This window comes from Ursus americanus, chromosome 8, assembly GCF_024610735.1.
Source record: "Ursus americanus isolate L20-20 chromosome 8, mUrsAme1.1.p, whole genome shotgun sequence".
In the NCBI taxonomy this organism is placed as follows: Eukaryota; Metazoa; Chordata; class Mammalia; order Carnivora; family Ursidae; genus Ursus; species Ursus americanus.
The window spans coordinates 81957803-81976751 of record NC_142134.1 but is presented as its reverse complement, the minus strand read 5'-3'; the positions used below and the strand labels follow the sequence as shown (position 1 = coordinate 81976751).

The 18949-nt window shown below is 45.3% G+C and overlaps 1 protein-coding gene across 4 annotated transcripts in view; it reads left to right on the top strand.

Moving 5' to 3' along the window:
* Positions 1 to 18949, top strand: part of FAM193A (family with sequence similarity 193 member A) — a 178103-nt gene that overhangs the window by 54555 nt on the left and 104599 nt on the right. For all 4 annotated transcript variants that reach the window (XR_015725605.1, XM_087864340.1, XM_045774830.2 and 1 more), the window contains exon 2: positions 1797 to 2042. Coding sequence is in view for 3 of the 4 variants with exons in the window: in XM_087864340.1 (XP_087720466.1) it covers positions 1797 to 2042 (246 nt within the window). In the remaining variant the exon portion in view is untranslated. The remainder of the gene's footprint in view (positions 1 to 1796; positions 2043 to 18949) is intronic.

Sequence of the window (18949 nt, the reverse complement as noted above, 5' to 3'; positions counted from 1 at the left end):
TGATCTGGGGCTGAACTGGTTACCCTCAGGTCAGCTCTGGCTCTTCTAATCTCTGGTTTGGAGACTTTGTAACTTTGAAGCCCGGCAGCTCCTTCTCTGAGTAAAAAGGTGGCCTAGAAAGATCTGAAGGCTGTGGCTGTTCTATTGATGATGGGTTTTTTTTTCCTCTAGGCCTAGGGACAAGAGATGGTTTTACATAGGTTAAATCAGCATGATTTTGGAAATTGTCTAATTTCTACATCTTGGATCTGTAGAGACAGAGAAAGACCTCTCCTCTCATGGTATTCCATGGTTTGAGGGGTAGTCTGGAGCTTTCTATAATACCACTCACTGGGATATAGTACTCAGTTCCCTCACCTCACTGCCCAGACATTCAAATGGCTACTGCGCTGGGTTTGGTTAAATCCGTGGAAACTGCAGATGTGACAGGTGTAAGCAGTTTCGGTCACTGGACTATAAAAGCAGATAAGAATGTATGTGCAAGTCTTAGTGCTGCTGTTATTCACTCTTTTAATTATCCATTCATTCATTTACTCATTCAGCCCCCCGTGTAAGCACCTGACCACCTGTCAGCCATCCTGGGCTTTAGAGATTGAGCCCGTGGCCTTTTGAGAGTGCTCACTCAGCTGTGGAGCCGGTCGTGGAAAGGCACACTTGTAGTTGGGCTAACAAGCACAGCCAAAGACCTGTGTGAGCCTTGGGGCAGGAGAACAGAGAGAGAGCCGCGGGCCGAGGGGAGAGCTGGGCTGCTGACTGGGCAGGTCTGGGAAGGTATTGGAATCTGGGTGGAACCCGAGACTTTGTAAAATACTTTGAGGTTGCAGCCTGAAGGGTGGCCTCGGTCCTGGTCCACCTTTGCCCCCAATGTGTCCCATGACTGGGGATGGCAACGGAGGACTGGGGGATTTCTGTTGCCTTGATCCCACACGTGCTCTGGCTTGGAACCATGGCAGAGTCTTGGATGGCCATGCCTCGCTTTCCCTGCTTACCTGCTGCCCAGGTGAACCTCTTTTGAAACTCTCTTCAGGATTTGCAGGACGGTTCCTCTGTGCAGACGACCCAGTTTGGGCTCACATTGATATGGATTAAAGTCTTGGCCCCTGCTTGCTAACCTTTTGACTCCAGGCCTGTTTTAAATCTGTGGTACTTGTTTGTGTGTTTTTAAGGCTAATTTTCCTTTTCTGATAGGGTAATTGATAATCTTTTGAAGGAAATCTAGGGTAATGATCTTGCCTCTTACCTAATTGAAAAAGCAGACATTGAAATTGGGTAGCTGGAGATGAATTGAGCAGAACTGATGCTGAGCCGGAAGGGAGGCAGGGTTTTGGATGTGTGGTACTGGGAGACTCCTGATGTTTGTCTTGCTTCTCGAACCGGAACACCACCTCTGACGTGGTTGGAATCTGCACACACACCCTTAAGCCAGAATAACTGCCTTCGATGTGAGCCCTTGTGTGCACACACCTCTGGAATAGTGGCTTCAAACTCTGCCGATAGTCAGGAGTCCTGGCATCCGCCGTGTGAGAACTGAGATGGACAGCTCTCAGTAATACAGAAGTCTGGGTGAAGGGGCTAATTGGACAGTTTTCTAACTCTTACTAAGATGTTCTTTATGGTCCTTCTCTTTATTCAAAGTACTATGAGTTTCTAGTTTACTAGATACAGTTTTATTTAACAAATTCCCTATTTGATGCTTATGTAAACGTACATTGTAATTTTAAAAACTCTATTGTACTTTTAAATGATCTTAGCTTTTTGGATCATGTTTTGAAAACAGAATTTTTTTTCTGTTCCAGACTCCTTTTAATTTTGGCATGAATCATAGAACACCACCCTACCCCGCTGGGGATTATTGTCTTCTGTGCAGAAGTGAGCGGAAAGACTCTTCGTTCTTAGAGAGTGGGATTAAGACTGCGAGCAAATTGGCCCTCTCCATGGCTCCCAAGGGCAACAGCGTGCTGCACCTGCCACTGTGGGTGTGCCCGGACTGCCGGCGGACTGTGGAGAAGGAAGAGAGGCACAGCGGCCTCGACCAGCCGTCGGTGAGTGCCCTGCACAGGACACGTGGGCTTGTCAGCCTTCCAACCCTGTGGATTACAGAGCTAAATGGGGAATGAAATAATTTGGGTTAGCTTTCTGGAAGGAAACTCTTCTTGCGCCATCTTCTGGTCCCTTGCTCCACCTTCTGGGGTTTTCTTCCCGGTCTTCTGTCCACGTCTGCAGGAGGTAGTAGGGGACCTGCCCTCCTTGGTCTCACAACTTGGTCAGCATGCTTAGGGGGCCCAAAGGATGTGTTTTTGCTTTTTTTAGCCTGGCCTCAAGGTTTCTTTGGCAATGCAGTTTGCTGGAAAGCTCAGAGGCTCTTAGAGTGTTTGCTTCTGGCCAGTTCCATGTGCTAGTAACTCACCTGAAATTTTTTCCCAGATGCAGTTCTTAATTCTGGGTTTTCCCACCCTTTTTTTTCTTGATTTCTTGCCTCATCTGAATGTAGGCATTCTTGAGGTCTTCAGGCTTACTTGGGAAGTCCATAGCCTTAGTCTGCTCTTTGGCCCAGGTGTGTGTTAGTGGCTGTGGGCCTGAAAGGGCTTTTGAGTCTGCTCTTTAGGTTCTAGAAGGACTTGGCTTTTGCAAGCACGTGAGGCTCCACATTCTAGGGCTTTTCTCTTCCTTTTATTTCTGCCTGTGAGCAGCTGACTGTTTTCTGAGCTCTTGTCTTCTGATGCCTCCCTCCATGCAGCCACCAACACCAGCGTCCACCACTAGCATGCTCTGTTGTGTGTGGGGACTGCTGTCGAGGTCAGATGCGCCGCCCTGGTAAATAAACGGGCCGCTGCACGGCATGAGTCTCCTTCCTCTCCGGTCTCCCTGGCTTCCTTCCCGCCTGCCGCCACACCAGTGACTTCTGTTCTAGGGGCTCCTTGAAGGCAGTGCCCAAATCGTGCCAGTTTCTGCACTGGGATTTGAACAGCTAACCCTCGAGATCGCATTGTTTATTGGGATAGAAATTGTTTTCTCCCCCCACCTCCTCTCATGTGCCCCCTTATCCTGTGTATTCTCCTCAATACCTCTTTCTGATACGCTGCACATTCAGCGTCTGCATTTTGCTTGTCTCCTTCACTGGAATAGGCACTCCACAAGGGCCGCTGTTTTTGTGTATTTTCTAACCAGGAACAGTGCCTAGCCTGGCCTATTTTAGGAAACCCAATATTTGAGTTAATGAATGAAGGAACATGGAAGTGAATAAACCGTGGAACCCCCTCAGAAGGATTAAAAAGATGGCATAGTCGGTCTTAAGTGTTTCACCCTCAGATCTTCTTGCTTTTATCATTTTATTGTTTTACTTTGTTTCGTTCCCGTGGCCTCTGAGAGTGTGTGACCTTTGGCCCGCTCCTTTGACGGGAGGCGGCCGTGCTGCGCCGGTGCGGGGTGCCCACTCGCCGGCGCCAGGCTCCGGTTCCCTGCCCGAAGCGCCGCCGTGCCTCCTCAGCTTCCCGCCTCCCGTCGTCGGTGCGGTCCTGCTCCTCTGTCACCGCCGGACCGTGCCTGCGCCAGAAGGGCAGCTGGTGCAGCCTGGTTTTGGAGACAAGTAGAAATCTCTACGATTTCCTGGAAGTTGTCCTGCCGCACTGGCGGCCTCATCCCCTGACTCCCCGCTTGTCCTGGGTAACGGATTGTCACATGAGGCTTTCTCTCATCAAAGAAGTGATGCTGGGCACCACAGAGGAAATGTTCGCCTATGTTTGTAGACTTAGACCTTCTGCTACTTTTGTAAAGTTGGTGTCTTTGTTCAAGCTGGCTAAAATTGCTGGCCCTTGTTTTAAAAAATGAGATATAATTTACATCTAGTAAAATTCTCTTAAAGTGTATATATAGTTGAGTGGGTTTTGGCAAATTTTACAGTTGTGTAACCAACACTACTGTAGTTAGGATGTAGAACATTTCCATCACCCCCAAAAGTTCCCCTGGTCACGTTGGTAGCCCCGCCCCTCTTGTAACCACTGACCTGATTTTGTCCCCATGGTTTTGCTTTTTCTAGAGTGTCACATAGACTCCTTCCACTGGGCATAATGCTTCTGAGAGCCATGCACCAGTAGTTTGTTCTCTCTATTGCTGGATAAATTGTAGAGACGCACCACGCTGTGTTTATCCATTCACCAGTGACAGGTGTTTGGGCTGTTTCCAGATTCGGACTGTTTTGCATAAAGCTGCGTGAAGCTTGTATAGGTCCTTCTCGGGACATTCTTTCTACATGTTGCTGGGGCGATTTGCTTTTTTGGTTAAGGACTTCTCGTCTATGCTCATGAAGGATGTTTGCCTGAAGTCTTCTTGTCTTTAATGTCTTTCAGGGCCTCATAAATGATGAGTTCAGATGTGTTCCTGCTTCATCTGTTTTTTGGAAGAGTTTGTGTAGAATTGGTGTTACTTCTTCCTGAAGCGTTGCTGGTTCTTACTTTCTGTTTCTCTCAGACTGTTTGGTGGAATGCCAAGCAGTTCGTGCAAGAGACCGCAGGGGCCGGGGGCTGCAGTTATTCAGCAGTCGCCCCCCCCCACACACACACTCCTGGGGCGCTGGGTCAGTTTGGTCAGCACTGGAGCCGGCCTGGCTTTGCTCTTGTTGCCCCACACACTCATTTCTCTAGCAGTGTGTGCTGCACCCTGGTGCTTGTGTGGGCCGGAGAGGGGTCTTCACATTCCAGCCCCCTTTGTGTGGCGCTGGGCCACCCTTAGTCCCGTTCAACATGAGCCTCCCACCGTGGTATTTTCCCTGCCCGGCTCCCACCGCCCCCATTCAGCCCAAACCTGGGGCAACCCTGTGCCTGGGGCATCAGGTGCAGCTCTCCCAGTGATCCGGTATCCCCACCCCCATGATAAAAGCCAGTCTGCCAGTGTCTCTAGGGGTCTTGGGTGGGACACACCCCCTGTGCCTCCCCAGGGTGGCTGACCTGTGCTTTCTCCCATGGTGGAGAGCTTGCTTCCCTCCCATCAGTGGATCAGGCCTGTTGCCCCAGGTGAAGGGTACCTGCCACCCCCACAACAAAAGCTTCTTCCTCCCAGAGAAGGGTCGGGCTCAGCAAGGTCACACTGGCCACACTCAGCCTTTAAGGGCTCATTACAAGTGTTGTTGTTTTCTGACCCACTTCAAAGGCTGTGTTCCTTACTCTGCCAAACGTGAAGCAGTGCATGTGTCCCCTTGTCCTCAGAGGGGCTCCATGTGCTTGTCCGGCTCTCACGGTCGCCTGAGCTCTCTGGTGGGCCCGGAGTTGGGAGTTTTTCATTGTCAGGTGGGAGCTCTGAGTTATAAAGTGGAAGTGGAATGGAATTGCTCTTTTCTGGGTAAGCATGCAGTTATCATAGGTCGTGGTAGAATATCAGTAAAACTTTGCCCAGCATCCTGCCTTTACAGTTCCACACTGTAGACTTCCTCCATTCCTAGACCTTGTCATGTCTGGATGCCCAAGAGGTCTTCCCTGCAGACACCCCGGTCACACCGGCAGGTCCTTCTGACTGCACCGTTCTGCTAGAACAGCCAGAGTTCCAGGACTCAGCATCGCCATCACTTGCCACTTGCTTTTAAAGCCCCGTGAGTCCTTTGCCTGGGACCTGGCTCAGCACTGCCCTTCTCTCCGCCTGGTGGAATGTTGCTGGGGAACACCACAGGCCTCGGCTCCCTGCTGCCCACTGACATCGTGGTCCGGGCTGTGAGTAGGCATCTGGCACGTTGCTCTGGCTTCGTACCCGACCTCAAAAGGGCATGAACCTTCCCTTCTCCTTTCTTCCCAAACCCCACACACCCTCTTTGCCCTACTCAGCTCAGCTGCTGCTGACCCTCACTTACACTCCAGGGAGGAGATTGAAGTGGACACTCAGACCCTGGCTCCTCTGCTACTCCTACAGTCGGGGAAGGCCTGCCTCCCTGGGGCTTTCAGGGACCTCTCCCCTTTCATCCTCTCCAGGGCTTTGCTGCTTGGGTTAGTCTTTTCTTCTTACACACCACAGATCTTTTCTTCTGTCCTGCTTATGCCCAGGAGAGTGCAGACGCTCTAGAATTTGTCCATTCTTCAAGTAACCCGCCTCTGACCTCTCGATCCCTCTCGGCTGTCACTGTCTCTCCCACTCCTGTCGCAGCCGTGCACATCTCTGGGAAAACAAATTCCTGGTTCAGCTTCTTTTGTGGATAAGAGGTTTTCTATTTCTTTTCCAGTTAGTTTTGGTGAATTATATTCTGAGAAATTATTAGAGTTCCTGCTCTGAAATCGTGTGGAGGCCATGTCTTTGCTTCTTACTGTACCTGCACGTACAAATCCTTATCCCTTATATTTGTGCTTTCTCTCTCTCTCTCTCTTTTTTTTTTTTTTTGTGAACCAGTCTTGCTAGATCTAGGTCTGTCAGTTTTGTCTTTTCAAAGAAGAACTTTTTAACTTCGGTCTCTCTTTTCCATTAATTGCTGCTGTTGTGTGTGGTATAGACTTGATTAGTCAGTGTGTGGCACGTGTGGCAAGTGTTCAGCAGCACAGCCGAGAACAGAGCAGATCGGTCCCCCTCTGACTTGTCTCCTCCTCATCCTCTGTCTTCCTGAGGCTTCCAGTGTTGGCAGAATACCAGAGGTGTTCTGTTTTGTGTATTGAAAGGTGTTGATGGCCAATACCACAGTGTCCTGCATTGTAGACATCTGTCAGTAGGTGGAGACATGGGGTCCTCTCACTTTCTTGTCCTTGGAAGAGGGGTGTGGATGCTATGGCAAGGTGGGGTGCACGCCGGTGGGGGTGCTGTCCATTTCTAAGCCTCTTCTGGAGGCTTGGACAAGTGTCCAGGGCACCTGCGCCGGGGTGCCAACTGCTTCGGGGAGTTGCATTCCTTGCTGATCTCACCTGGAGACCTTGTGGGAAGCTGAGCCTGCTTGAGGGCAGGCAGGGAGACAACCCCGTCCGACTTTTCGGCTTCCAGACTAGGAGCCCCTGGGCCATCACCACGCAGTTTCCTGCTGGTTATGACCACAAATCTGGTTTTTTGTTTTCTTCTTTCTCTGTGGTTACTTTCCTGCCTTCCTGAGTTCTCACCCATCCATTTTTATTCTGCTCTGATATGTGCTGGAAACCTCTAATTACTATACTAGATTTTGAAATGTTAGTTGCGTTGGCTCAATTTTAAGTATTATCCAATTTTCATTGTTTCAGTTTTCAACCATGAATTGTTTAGAAGTATTTGTAAATACGCAAACAGACCTTTTGGATTACTTTTAATCATTGACTTTTAATTTAATGCTGCTGGATGTCATGGTCTCTATTTTAATGATTCCTCTCCAGTTAGTTATACTAATACATGGTTACATTTTTCTCAGTGTTCCATGTGTCCTTGAAAATGTGTTCCCAGGGTTTAGAGGATTCTGTGTTCCCCCATTAAATCAACCCCTTGTTAATTGTGCTCTTAATTCTTTCTGTGTTTTTACTAATTTTTTAGTGTGCTTAATGTGTCAGTTTCTGGGTAAGATCAGTTAAACTATCCTACTCTGCGTGTATGTTTGTCCTTTTTCCCTTATAAATATGTTCATTTTTGCTCTACATTTTAAAGCTGTGCTGGTGAATACATGTTAAAATGACTAAATCTTGGGGGCACCTGGGTGGCTCAGTTGGTTACGCGTCTGCGTTCGTTTGGTCATGCTCCTAGGGCCCTGGGATCGAGCCCCACATCGGGCTCCCTGCGCAGCGGGGAGCGTGCTTCTCCCTCTCCCTTGCCTCCCACTCCTCTTGCTTGTGCTGTCTCTCTGTGTCAAATAAATAAATAAAATCTTAAAAAAAAAAAAAAAAAAACTAAATGTTCCTTTATTGCACTGAAGCCATGTGTGGTTTCTCCCGAAAGGACTGTTTTGTTTGCTGTTTGCAGAGCTATGGGAGCTCGCTCATCCTCTTCCCCCTCCTTTCATGTACTGTTATTTTCGGTCTCTTGGTGTTGGTGTGTTTTAGGTGGTCTCGTGCAGTCGGCAGAGAGATCGACTTAATTTGGTCTCATTTGAGAGTCTGCATCTCAGTGGTGAAATTAGTCTGTCACTCAGCAATTAGGGCTGACCTGTTTGGGTCACGACGCAGGCATCACCCTTAGCTCAGATCCCCTCTTGTGCTGCTCTCAGTCTTGCCCTTCTCCCTGGAGTTGACACCCTCCTGATGTTCTGGCACGCACTCTCCTGCTCTTATCAGTCATGGCACTGTATGCCTCTGCTCCTAAACACTGTTGTCCAGTTGCCTGATGTTTTGAACTTCATAAAAATACCATACAGTACACATTATTTTGTGCCTGATTTATTTTGTTCAACATTATATTTGAGATTCATAAATGTTGTTTTTTTTTTTCATTTTCATTACCATATACTGTCTGCCTTTGGAGTATACTACATTTTGGTTGTTTCCAAGTTTTGCTTTTATGAAGGATACTCTTGGAACACATGTTCACACATTCTGTTGTATGTACATGTGGGAAAGGAATCATTGAGTCACAGAGAATTTATACAATTAACTGATCACAAGTTAAGATCAATAGCATATTTTTAAATGAAAACTATTTTCCAAAACAAAAATATTTTTGTGAGTAGAGTTGCATTGTTTTATAGATCTTAGTGTTTTGATAATAGAAGACAGCTAGACTTTCATATCTGCTTCTGTGCTCAGCTGTTGTTATAGGCTGTTTTGATCGAAGTATATGAGAAAAGTAGTATGACAGCTTTTTCAGATAATTGTGGATATTCTTTTTTGATACTGCTCCAAACCATGACAAGTAATGGTCTCTTAATGGTTAGTTGCAGTGTAGAGTATGAAACAATATCAATGAATTTTTCCTGTGTAGTTAAAATACATTGTCTGTCTTGCATTCTGAATGAATATCTCTTACCCATTGATGATTTTGTAATAGCATGCATTTGTAAAATAATGATTTACTGAGTTAGGCTGATCTTCCTGATACTGATACCTTTCATTATTCAGTATTTAAAAAATTATGTTTGTGGGAGGGGGTGCCTGGGTGGCACAGCGGTTAAGCGTCTGCCTTCGGCTCAGGGCGTGATCCCAGCATTCTGGGATCGAGCCCCACATCAGGCTCCTCCACTATGAGCCTGCTTCTTCCTCTCCCACTCCCCCTGCTTGTGTTCCCTCTCTCGCTGCCTGTCTCTATCTCTGTCAAATAAATAAATAAAATCTTTTAAAAAAAAAAAGATAAAAAATTATGTTTGTGGGGTACGTGGGTGACTCAGTTGCTTAAGCGGCCAACTTTTGGTTTTGGCTCAGGTCATGATCTCAGGGTCTTAGGATTGAGCCCCATGTCAGGCTCTGTGCTCAGCATGGAGTCTCCTTGGGCTTCTCCCTCTTCCTCTGCTTCTGCCCTTGCTCATGTTCGCACTCTCTCTGTCTAAAGTAAATAAATAAGGGGCGCCTGGGTGGCTCAGTCGTTAAGCGTCTGCCTTTGGCTCAGGGCGTGATCCTGGCGTTCTGGGATCGAGCCCCGCATCAGGCTCCTCTGTTGAGAGCCTGCTTCTTCCTATCCCACCCCCCTGCTTGTGTTCCCTATCTTGCTGTCTGTCTCTCTGTCAAATAAATAAAAATAAAAAATCTTAAAAAAAAAATAAAATATTTTTTAAAAAAGATTTTATTTATTTATTTGTCAGAGAGAGAGCACAAGCACGGGGAGCGGCAGGCAGAGAGAGAAGCAGGTTCCCCACTGAGCAGGGAGCCTGATGTGGGACTCGATCCCAGGACCCTGGGATCATGACTGAGCCAAAGGCAGACGCTCAACCGACTGAGCCACCCACATGTCCCAATAAGTAAAATCTTTTAAAAAATTATATTTGTTATCACCACTACTCTCAACAGAAAAGTCTTTAAAGTGGAGAGGCTTTGGAGCCCAGAGTGATGGATACAAATTTTCCAACATTCGGATTTTGCCTGAAAGCTTGGATTTTGATTGGCCACAGATAGTGTCAGCTATTTTCCGTGAAGTGACAGGTTCATTTCATTCATTTTTGAGAAAATGTCTACTGTCCAAGTCTGCATAACCTTAGTTTCGTATGTCAGGTATCTTGATATATCATGGCAGAAGTGGCTCATTCAGCTCGCAGTACATGGTGCTTTTATTGGGAACATTGCTGGAATGCTTCAGATGTGCTTCCTATTTCATCACATAGAATATTCGAAAGGCGTGTGCTTGAGGGTTGAGATTTAATATAATGATTTTAATGCATCAAGGGCATTCTCTAGTGGAACTTGCTTTTTTTAAACTAAGTGTGTGGAAGTGAAGAACGGTGGCTACTAGCACACTTCGTTGTGCAACTCTCATTCTTGCCACGATGCTGGCAGCTAAACCCCGCCATTGCTTTTAGATCATCACTGCAAGTGTCAACACAGGGAAGAAGGCAAATAACCTCTAGATATTAATGTGAAAATAATTTTTTTTTTAAAGAGACGTGAGATTTTTTTTTTTAAAGATTTTATTTATTTATTTGACAGAGATAGAGACAGCCAGCGAGAGAGGGAACACGAGCAGGGGGAGTGGGAGAGGAAGAAGCAGGCTCATAGCGGAAGAGCCTGATGTGGGGCTCGATCCCATAACGCCGGGATCACGCCCTGAGCCGAAGGCAGACGCTTCACCGCTGTGCCACCCAGGCGCCCCATAATGTGAAAATAATTTTGACTAGTGGACTTGCTGAAAGGGTGTTCGGGACTGCCATGGGTGTACGGACCATGCTTGGAGAACCACTGTTCCATTGGAATACAGTGGTCCCCCTGTCTGCGATTCCGCTTTCCGCTGTCTCAGTTCCCACAGTCAGCCCGTCCAGAAGCAGGTGATCCTCCTCCTGACATGTGGTCACGAGGTCAGCAGTAGCTTGATGCGAGGTCACAACACCCATGTCACTCACCCCCTTCATCTCCTATATGGGCACTTTATCATCTCACATCGTTGCAAGAAGAGGGGGTGAGGAACAGTAAGACATTTTGAGGGAGAGACCACATTCACACAACTTGTATTACACTGTATTGTTACACTCATTCTAGTTTATTATTATATATTAATATTACTATTATTTTAACTATTGTTGTTAATCTCATGCATTGCCTGATTTGTAAATTAAACTATTGTAGGTATAGGAAAAAACATAGTATAGATAGTATAGATAGGGTATAGTATATTCGTGGATTTAGGCATCCGCTGGGGGTCCCTCGCTAATAAGGGGGATGACTGTATTGTTCTTTTTCTTATGGATGTAGGATGTGTGGGGCTTCTTTATGTGTGCCGAACATGACCCCTTTGCTGGTTTTATGCATTGCAGATACCAGCTGCCTCTTTTTTGCTTCCTTTTTCACTGTTTATAGTGTCTTTTGATGAATACAAATTCATTTTATTTTGAAGATTTATTGTATTTGAGAGAGAGCAAGTGAGCAGGCAGGGAGGGCGGGGTAAGAGGGAAAGAGAGTCTCAAGGACACTCTACACTGAGCCCAACACGGGGCTTGATCTCATGACCCCAAGATCATGCACGACCTGAGCTGAAATCAAGAATCGGTCGCTTAACTGACTGTACCATCCGGGCGCCCCAAACGCAAATTCATTTTTAATCTAGTCCAATTTCTCAAATTTTTCCTTAATAGTTGCCACTTTATTTAGTTCTGTTTATTAATGGTTTTTCCTATCATGACATCATAAACATGTTTTTCTTCTTCTGTTAGTACTGCCCAAAGAAATATGTGAAGGACAGATGCAAGCCACCATGTGAATAATTTTAGTATTTTAGTAGCCACATACCAAAAACTAAAATAAAATGGGTGATATGACAATCTGTTTTTTCCCTCAGTGTATCCAAGCTATCATTTCAACCTGTACTCAACATAAAAAATGTCAATGCTATTTTCAGTGTGTTTTGTACAAAATATGCAGTCCTTTGTATGTTTTACATGCACAGCACACATCACTTAAGGTGCTCACATCTCACAGGCTCAGTAGCCACGTATGACTAGGGGCTGCCATAGTAAACGGCAACAGTCCTGTACTTCTGTTGTTTTGCCTTTCATGTTTAGACCTGCAACCCTCCTGGAATTGAAATTAAATTTTTATATGGTGTGAGGTAAAGGTCAAATTAAATTTATTTCCTTGTGGAAATCCAGTTCCCTAGCAGTGTTTATTGAAATGACCGTTGCTCCCTCCTCCTCCCTGCCCCCATTTCTTAGCACCACCTTTGTGATAAATCAAGCGTCCTTATATGGGTGGGTGTATTTCTGGGCTCTGTGTTCTGTTCCGTTGCTTTGTTTGTCCTTGTGCCAACAGCATGTTGTCTTAATTACTGTAGCTTTGTAATGAATCTCGTTTTCAGAGAAAAAGTGCTCTTACCCTGTACTCTTCAAACATACCTTAGTTATTCTTCATTCTTTGCATTTCTGTAAAACTGGAAATAATCTTGTCACTTTATACACATACACAAACACACACTAACCCAAAATAGAAAAAACAACCCTGTTGGGATTTGATTGAGATTACGTGGAGTCTATACATCAGTAGGAAGAAAATTAAATTCTTTCTAACATTCTTAATAATTTAATAATCCTGGGTCACGTAGGTGGCTCAGTCAGTTGAGTGTCTGACTCTTGGCTTCAGCTCAGGTCATGATCTCACGGGTCTTGGGATTGAGCCCTGCGTGAGGCTCTGCGCTCAGTGGGGAGTTTACTTGTGGAGTCTCTCCCTCTCTCTCTCTCTCTCTCTCTCTCTCAAATAAATCTTTAAAAAAATCTAATAATCCCATTGAGTATGGAGTTTTTTTCTATTTATTAGTGTTTTATATATATATATTTTAAAGATTTTATTTATTTATTTGACAGAGAGACAACCAGTGAGAGAGGGAACACAAGCAGAGGGAGTGGGAGAGGAAGAAGCAGGTTCATAGCGGAGGAGCCTGATGTGGGGCTCGATCCCATAACGCCGGGATCACGCCCTGAGCCGAAGGCAGATGCTTAACCGCTGTGCCACCCAGGCTCCCCATATATTTTTCAATGTCATACCATTGGTCCTTTAAAAAGGGTGGGGCTAGGGGCGCCTGGGTGGCACAGCGGTTAAGCGTCTGCCTTCGGCTCAGGGCGTGATCCCGGCGTTATGGGATCAAGCCCCACATCAGGCTCCTCCACTATGAGCCTGCTTCTTCCTCTCCCACTCCCCCTGCTTGTGTTCCCTCTCTCGCTGGCTGTCTCTATCTCTGTCAAAAAAAATAAATAAAATCTTTAAAAAAATAAAAAATAAAAAGGGTGGGGAGCTCCAGGGTGATGTAGTCAGTTAAGCGTCTGACTCTTGGTTTTGGCTCAGGTCATGATCTCGGGGTCGTGGGATTGAGCCCCATGTTGGGCTCTGCACTTGGTGCAAAGTCTGCTTGAGATTTTCTTTCTCCCACTGTCCTTTCCCCCCCACCTCAAATACATAAATCTTAAAAAAAAAAAATTGGCCCATAGGTGTTTGACTTTTATGTATTCTATTTTAAATGATACCTTCTCCATTCTTCCTCCTCTAACTTTATTGGTATGGATGTATTAACTTTTTGTTTTATTTTTTATTTATCTAATTTATTTTTTAAAATTTATTTATGAGAGAGAGAGAGCGTGTGTGTGTGCACGTGGGGGGAGGTAGAGGGAGAGAGAGAGAGAGAGAGAGACGCTCAAGCAGCCTCTGCATCCAGTGCAGAGCCTGACATGGGGTTCGATCTCACCACCCCGAGACCACAACCTGAGCCAAAACTCAAAATGGTTGGACGCTTAACCGACTGCACCACCCAGGCACCCCAACTTCCCTTTTTAAGTTGTTAATTGAAAGGACATTGCAAGACGCCTGTTTTATGAGTCAAACAGGTCTTGGACCTTACTTTTCTCAAATGAAGTGGAATCCCAATTTTTTTTTTTTTAACAGTTGCAATTTCAGGTTACAGTTTGTCTCAGATGTTGTTTGTATTGCTGGATAAGCCTGCAACACTCATTAAAAGACTTCACACAGATGACTTTTACTCACCTTCTCAACCTTGGTCACTGGCACAGCACTGAAGACCGCAGGCAGAGTGAGAAGTGTAATATGAAGGAGGCGGTTCCAGAGAACATCCGATGTTTGAGACAGAGATGAGTGAAAAGCAGACATCAGAGAAGTAGAAAGAAAAAGTGTGATAAACGGAACTAAATGACAGTAGTTGTTTAAAGGATGGTGTGGTTGGTAGTTGTTGAGCCTGGGATTGTATTTTTTGCCCTTTACTTAAAGGTAATAAGCTACCTTATTACCGTTTCATTGGCGCTGGCAGGGGCATGAGACTCCTGGGTCAGAGACAAGGACTTTATTGCTCACAGCACGTCAGCTATCGTGAGCATGAACATGTCTGCTCCCCTTGCTCCCTCTCCCTCCCCAAATCCCATGTCTGTGAAGTGGGGAGGTGTACATACATGCTGTGGGTACAGTGAGTTTGTGTTGCGGTTCGGGGACACTGAGCGTGGGGATCTGCCACTTTTGTAGTGTGTAGTAGGCAAGCCTGCACTTTGTCTCAGGTTTTCTGCTGCATAAACCCTGAGAAACAGCCCCGGAGGGGGAGTGGGGAGGGGGAAAATAGACAGAAGCTTACAGCCTCGGCACATCCATCAAGACTGGGAGCTGGTGTGAGAATCCCATGGAGAGCTGTCTCCCAGCCGTCCTCCCAAGAGACATTTTAAAAAGTTAACCAAGAAAAGATACGAAGTGTTGAAGGTGGCAGCAAAGAGATTGTGTCTGACCTTTGCTAGATTCATGTTAGTGGAAGTATGGGAGCAGAAGCCAGACTGAGCTGCTTGAAGAGTAAATTATGGGCGAGAAAGCTGAGAAAGTCAACTCAAGGTGCTAATTTCTCAAGGGTTAGGGCGAAGGCAGGGAAGACAGATTGGAAGGGGAAGGGGAAGCTGGAGGGAGGCGCTGAGGACGCTTAACTATAGAATGGAAGAAAAAAGCTGCTGGTTGGGTAGAGGTGTTCTCCAACCCCCACTTAAATTTCATTTTTTATTATGTAATATTTGAGAGAACTGTATGCATATGTATGCATGTATAATAAGCATGTTATGAAGACAGTTGAGGTGACCACCAGCCAGCGTCAAACCCAGGCCATTCCTGGTACTCAGGTGCCTGTGTTTCCCCTCCCCCACCTTTCCTCCTCCTCATTCTGAGTAGCCACTGTCCTTGAATTTTATATTTATCATTCCCTTATTTTAAAATTCCTTTAAAAATTTTATTGCCTCTATGTGGATCTCTAAATAATAAGTTTAATTTTGTTTGTTTCTGATCTTTATGAAAGTGGTGTATGCTTATGTTGTCTTATGCATCTTTGTTTATAAGGTTCTTCATACTTTCTTGGTAGCTGCACTTACTCATTTTCACTAATTCATCCATGATTTACATACAGTTCAATATGTTACAGTATATAATTTATTCATCAGTAATTTTGTTAAAAGATACAAAGTTTTCCTTTTTTTTTTTTTTTTTTTTTTTTAACAATGATCAGTGATTTTTAAAAATGACATCAGGGTATTGTATACCTTTCTCCAGGTACTTATTTGTAAGAGCTTTGTTAAAAGTGTATGTTGGTCAGGATTCTCCAGAGAAACAGAACCAATGGCGGGTCAGGGAGAGGTAGACAGATCAATAGATCGATAGAGAAAGAAAGGAAGGAAGGAGATTTATTGCCGGGATTGGCTCCTGTGGCCATGGAGGCTGAGAAGTGCCATTGTCTGCCTTCTGCAAGCTGGAGACCCAGGAAAGCTGGTGGTGCCCTTCACTCTGAGTCCAAAGGCCTGAGAACCAGGAACGCTGACGTCTGAGGGCAGGAGGTGGATGTTTCAGTGGAAGCAGGGAGAGTGAATCAACCCTTCCTTTTTTGTTCTGTGCAGACCCTCCGTGGAATGGATGACACCCACCCTCACTGGTGAGGGATTGTCTTCATTCAGTCTGTGGATTCAAATGCTCATCTCTTCCAGAGACGCTCTCACAAAACACCCAGAAATAGCGTTTCACCAGCTGTCTGTTATCTCTTAGCCCAGTTGAGACATAAATATTAATTATTAGAGTGCTTATCTATGAAGTAGAATTGCTGGGTTGTAAGTAATTCAGATGCTTACATTTGTAAGACACAGCGGTTTCCCAGGTGACTGTTCAGTTTCTGTCCCCGTCAGTAGTGTTTGAGTTCCTGTTACTCATATTCTTGCCCACACTTAGCACTGAGTAGGCAGTTTGAACTTGTTTGGGGTGGGAAGGAGTAAGGTAGAGAAATGGTGGCGCCCATGAGGTTCCACTAGGACAGGGGAGCTGGGATCTCTTTCGAGAAGAATCATCCTGCTGGGACAGGATTCTCAGGCGAGGCTGTGTAGGTGTACAAGTAAGGTGGGCTGGGGAGTGTGGAAGTTGAGAAAATCGCTGCCAGAAATCTTTTTTACAAAATTTTTTTTGATAGGGAGAGTGTATCTCACAAGACTGGGAACTGAGGAGTGGCTAAGGTTTCAAATGGTCTCCTTGAGAAGTAAAAACAGTGAACTGTCAGGGTGTCCGGGTTGCGGCTAGCCTGAGGTCCCTGTTGAAGATGGAGACACTGCTGTGCAGTGGCCCTGACCTGCCCATCACCCAGCACCTTCCCCTCAGCAGCATCCCTGCATCCCCCCTCAGCAGCATCCCTGCATCCCCAGCATGTGCTTGTTGGACAAGGAGAGCAAGGCAGGGCTCGTTGGGAAGGGGCAGGGTGGCTGCACAGGCTCAGCAGAAGCCAAGCCTCCAGGTACCTGCTCGGTTCACCCCCTCCCACAGGCACGCATCGTCCCTTCCACTGGGCCTGTGCTGCACATACCCACCCCAGCCGCTTTGTCCTGGCTCCTGTCTCCTCCAGCTCAGGGTGTCTCCCCAGGCCCGGCACAGAATAGGCACCTGTGGATGGTTTTTGGATGAAGGAATGAGCCTGCCTTTAATTTATATCAGAAGATAATGTTTTAGGACCTCATCCTACACAGTAGAGTTTACAGCTTGGGAGGCTGTGGATGTATTTTCATGGAATTCTGTGAAATCTCTGACAGTTAAAACAGTTTTTGTTTGTATTCTGGTAATGGGGGAGGGCTTGTTCGCATTGTTGGAGGGCCTGCTGTGTATCAGAGGGCTTTTGCTCCTGCCTTCTGTGACCTGGTGAGCCTGGGTGCACTGCTTGTCAAGGCTACTGAGGAAGGAATATAAGTTATCTTAAATCTTAAGTTCTTCGCTGAGGCCAAGCAAAGACCCACCGATGGTATGGCCAGCTCTGTGCGGGAGAAATTGAGACAGGCAGAGAGGTGGGATGGTCGAGATGATTTGTAGAGAGCCCTACATGAATACGGGCCTGACTCCAAAGAGCCTGCTACTTAGTCAGAAACAGGCCTATGTTGAAAGTTAGGAATTTGGTTTCAGTTAATCAATCATCTGTCTTTTTGCAATAATGTTAATTTGAGTAATGATTTTTAGGTTTTTAAAACTTTAAGTTGTAGACCAGCTTGGGTTTTTAGAATTACACAAAGGCTTAAAAAGTATAAGGTATATTTCATTTTACTCTTGTGTATGTTTAAGTAATGAAAAATTTAAGTCTGGTGTGGGGGCGTGGGAGATGATACTTGGGAGAATTATTGTTTCTGTGAAGGAGTCTGTGTAGCACTCAGGCATCCTGCCACAAGGAAGACTACTTGGCAAATTAATATTCTGTTTTTCTGTTTTCAAGGTCATTTTAAAGGCTTTCTTTAGATTCTGAACAACTGTGTCTTGGTTCTCATATACACCATTGAAATAGAGTCTTGCAGTTTACACTAAGGAACTAGGTTCTCCCAACAGTTATCTGCCTGTGGGTCTCATCAAGGCATATAGTCTCAATTTAAACCAGTCATTTAAGAGTTTGCTAATATTTGTATCTTGAACGTTTGCCCTGTTGGGTCTTGGCTCCTAATACAAACATATAAAGTTCCTTCACCATGAGCATCAAGAAAGTGGTTGCTGGTACAGTATCTCTGCTGCTCAGAACTGTCAGATTGGGAAGACAGAACGAATCAGCCTCAGAGAAAGATAATTTAAATGGGGATCTCTGGCTTTTCTTGCTTAATATAATGCTTTTGAGATTCATTTGTGTTGTTGCATATATCTGTGTAGTTAATTCTTTTTTATTTCGAAGTAGTATTCCTTTGTACGGATGAAGCACGATTTCTTTATCCATTCACCAATAGAGGACCTTTGTGTTTTTTGGTTTTGGCTATTAACAGTAAAGCTACTAGTAACATTTCAGGAGCGCCTGGGTGGTTTAGTCGGTTCAACATCTGACTCTTGATTTCAGCTCAGGTCTTGATCTCACAGTCGTGAGTTTAAGCCCTGCTTAGGGCTCCTCGCTGGGTGTGGAGCTTACTTTAAAAAAAAAAAAAAAAAAAACCAGAAACAAACAGTAAAGCTACTAATAACATTTGAGTACAAGCCTTTTGTGGACATAGTTCATTTGTCTTTGATAAATACCTAGGAGTAGAATTGCTACGTCATGGGGTGAGTGTATGATGAACATTTTAAGGAACTGTCTTGGAATTTTTCAAAGTGCTTATTATACTGTTTTCCATCCATGTATGAGAGTTCCTGTTGATCTGTATCCTTACCAAGCCTGGATAAATTGACAGTCCTTAATTGTAGCCATTCTAGTGGCTTGTTTGGCATTTTCTTAATGATTTGCTGAACATCTTTTCATGTGCTTATTTTCCATCTGTATCACTTTGGGGATATGGCTGTTCAAATCTTTCGCCTATTTTTAATTAGGTTGTTTGTCTTAACTATTATTGAATTGTGAGAGATCTCTATAGTATATTCTGAATACAAGCCTTTTATCAGATGTGTTTTTCAAATATTTTCTCCTGGTGTGTGGCTTGCCTTCTCATTGCAGAACACTATTCTTTGAA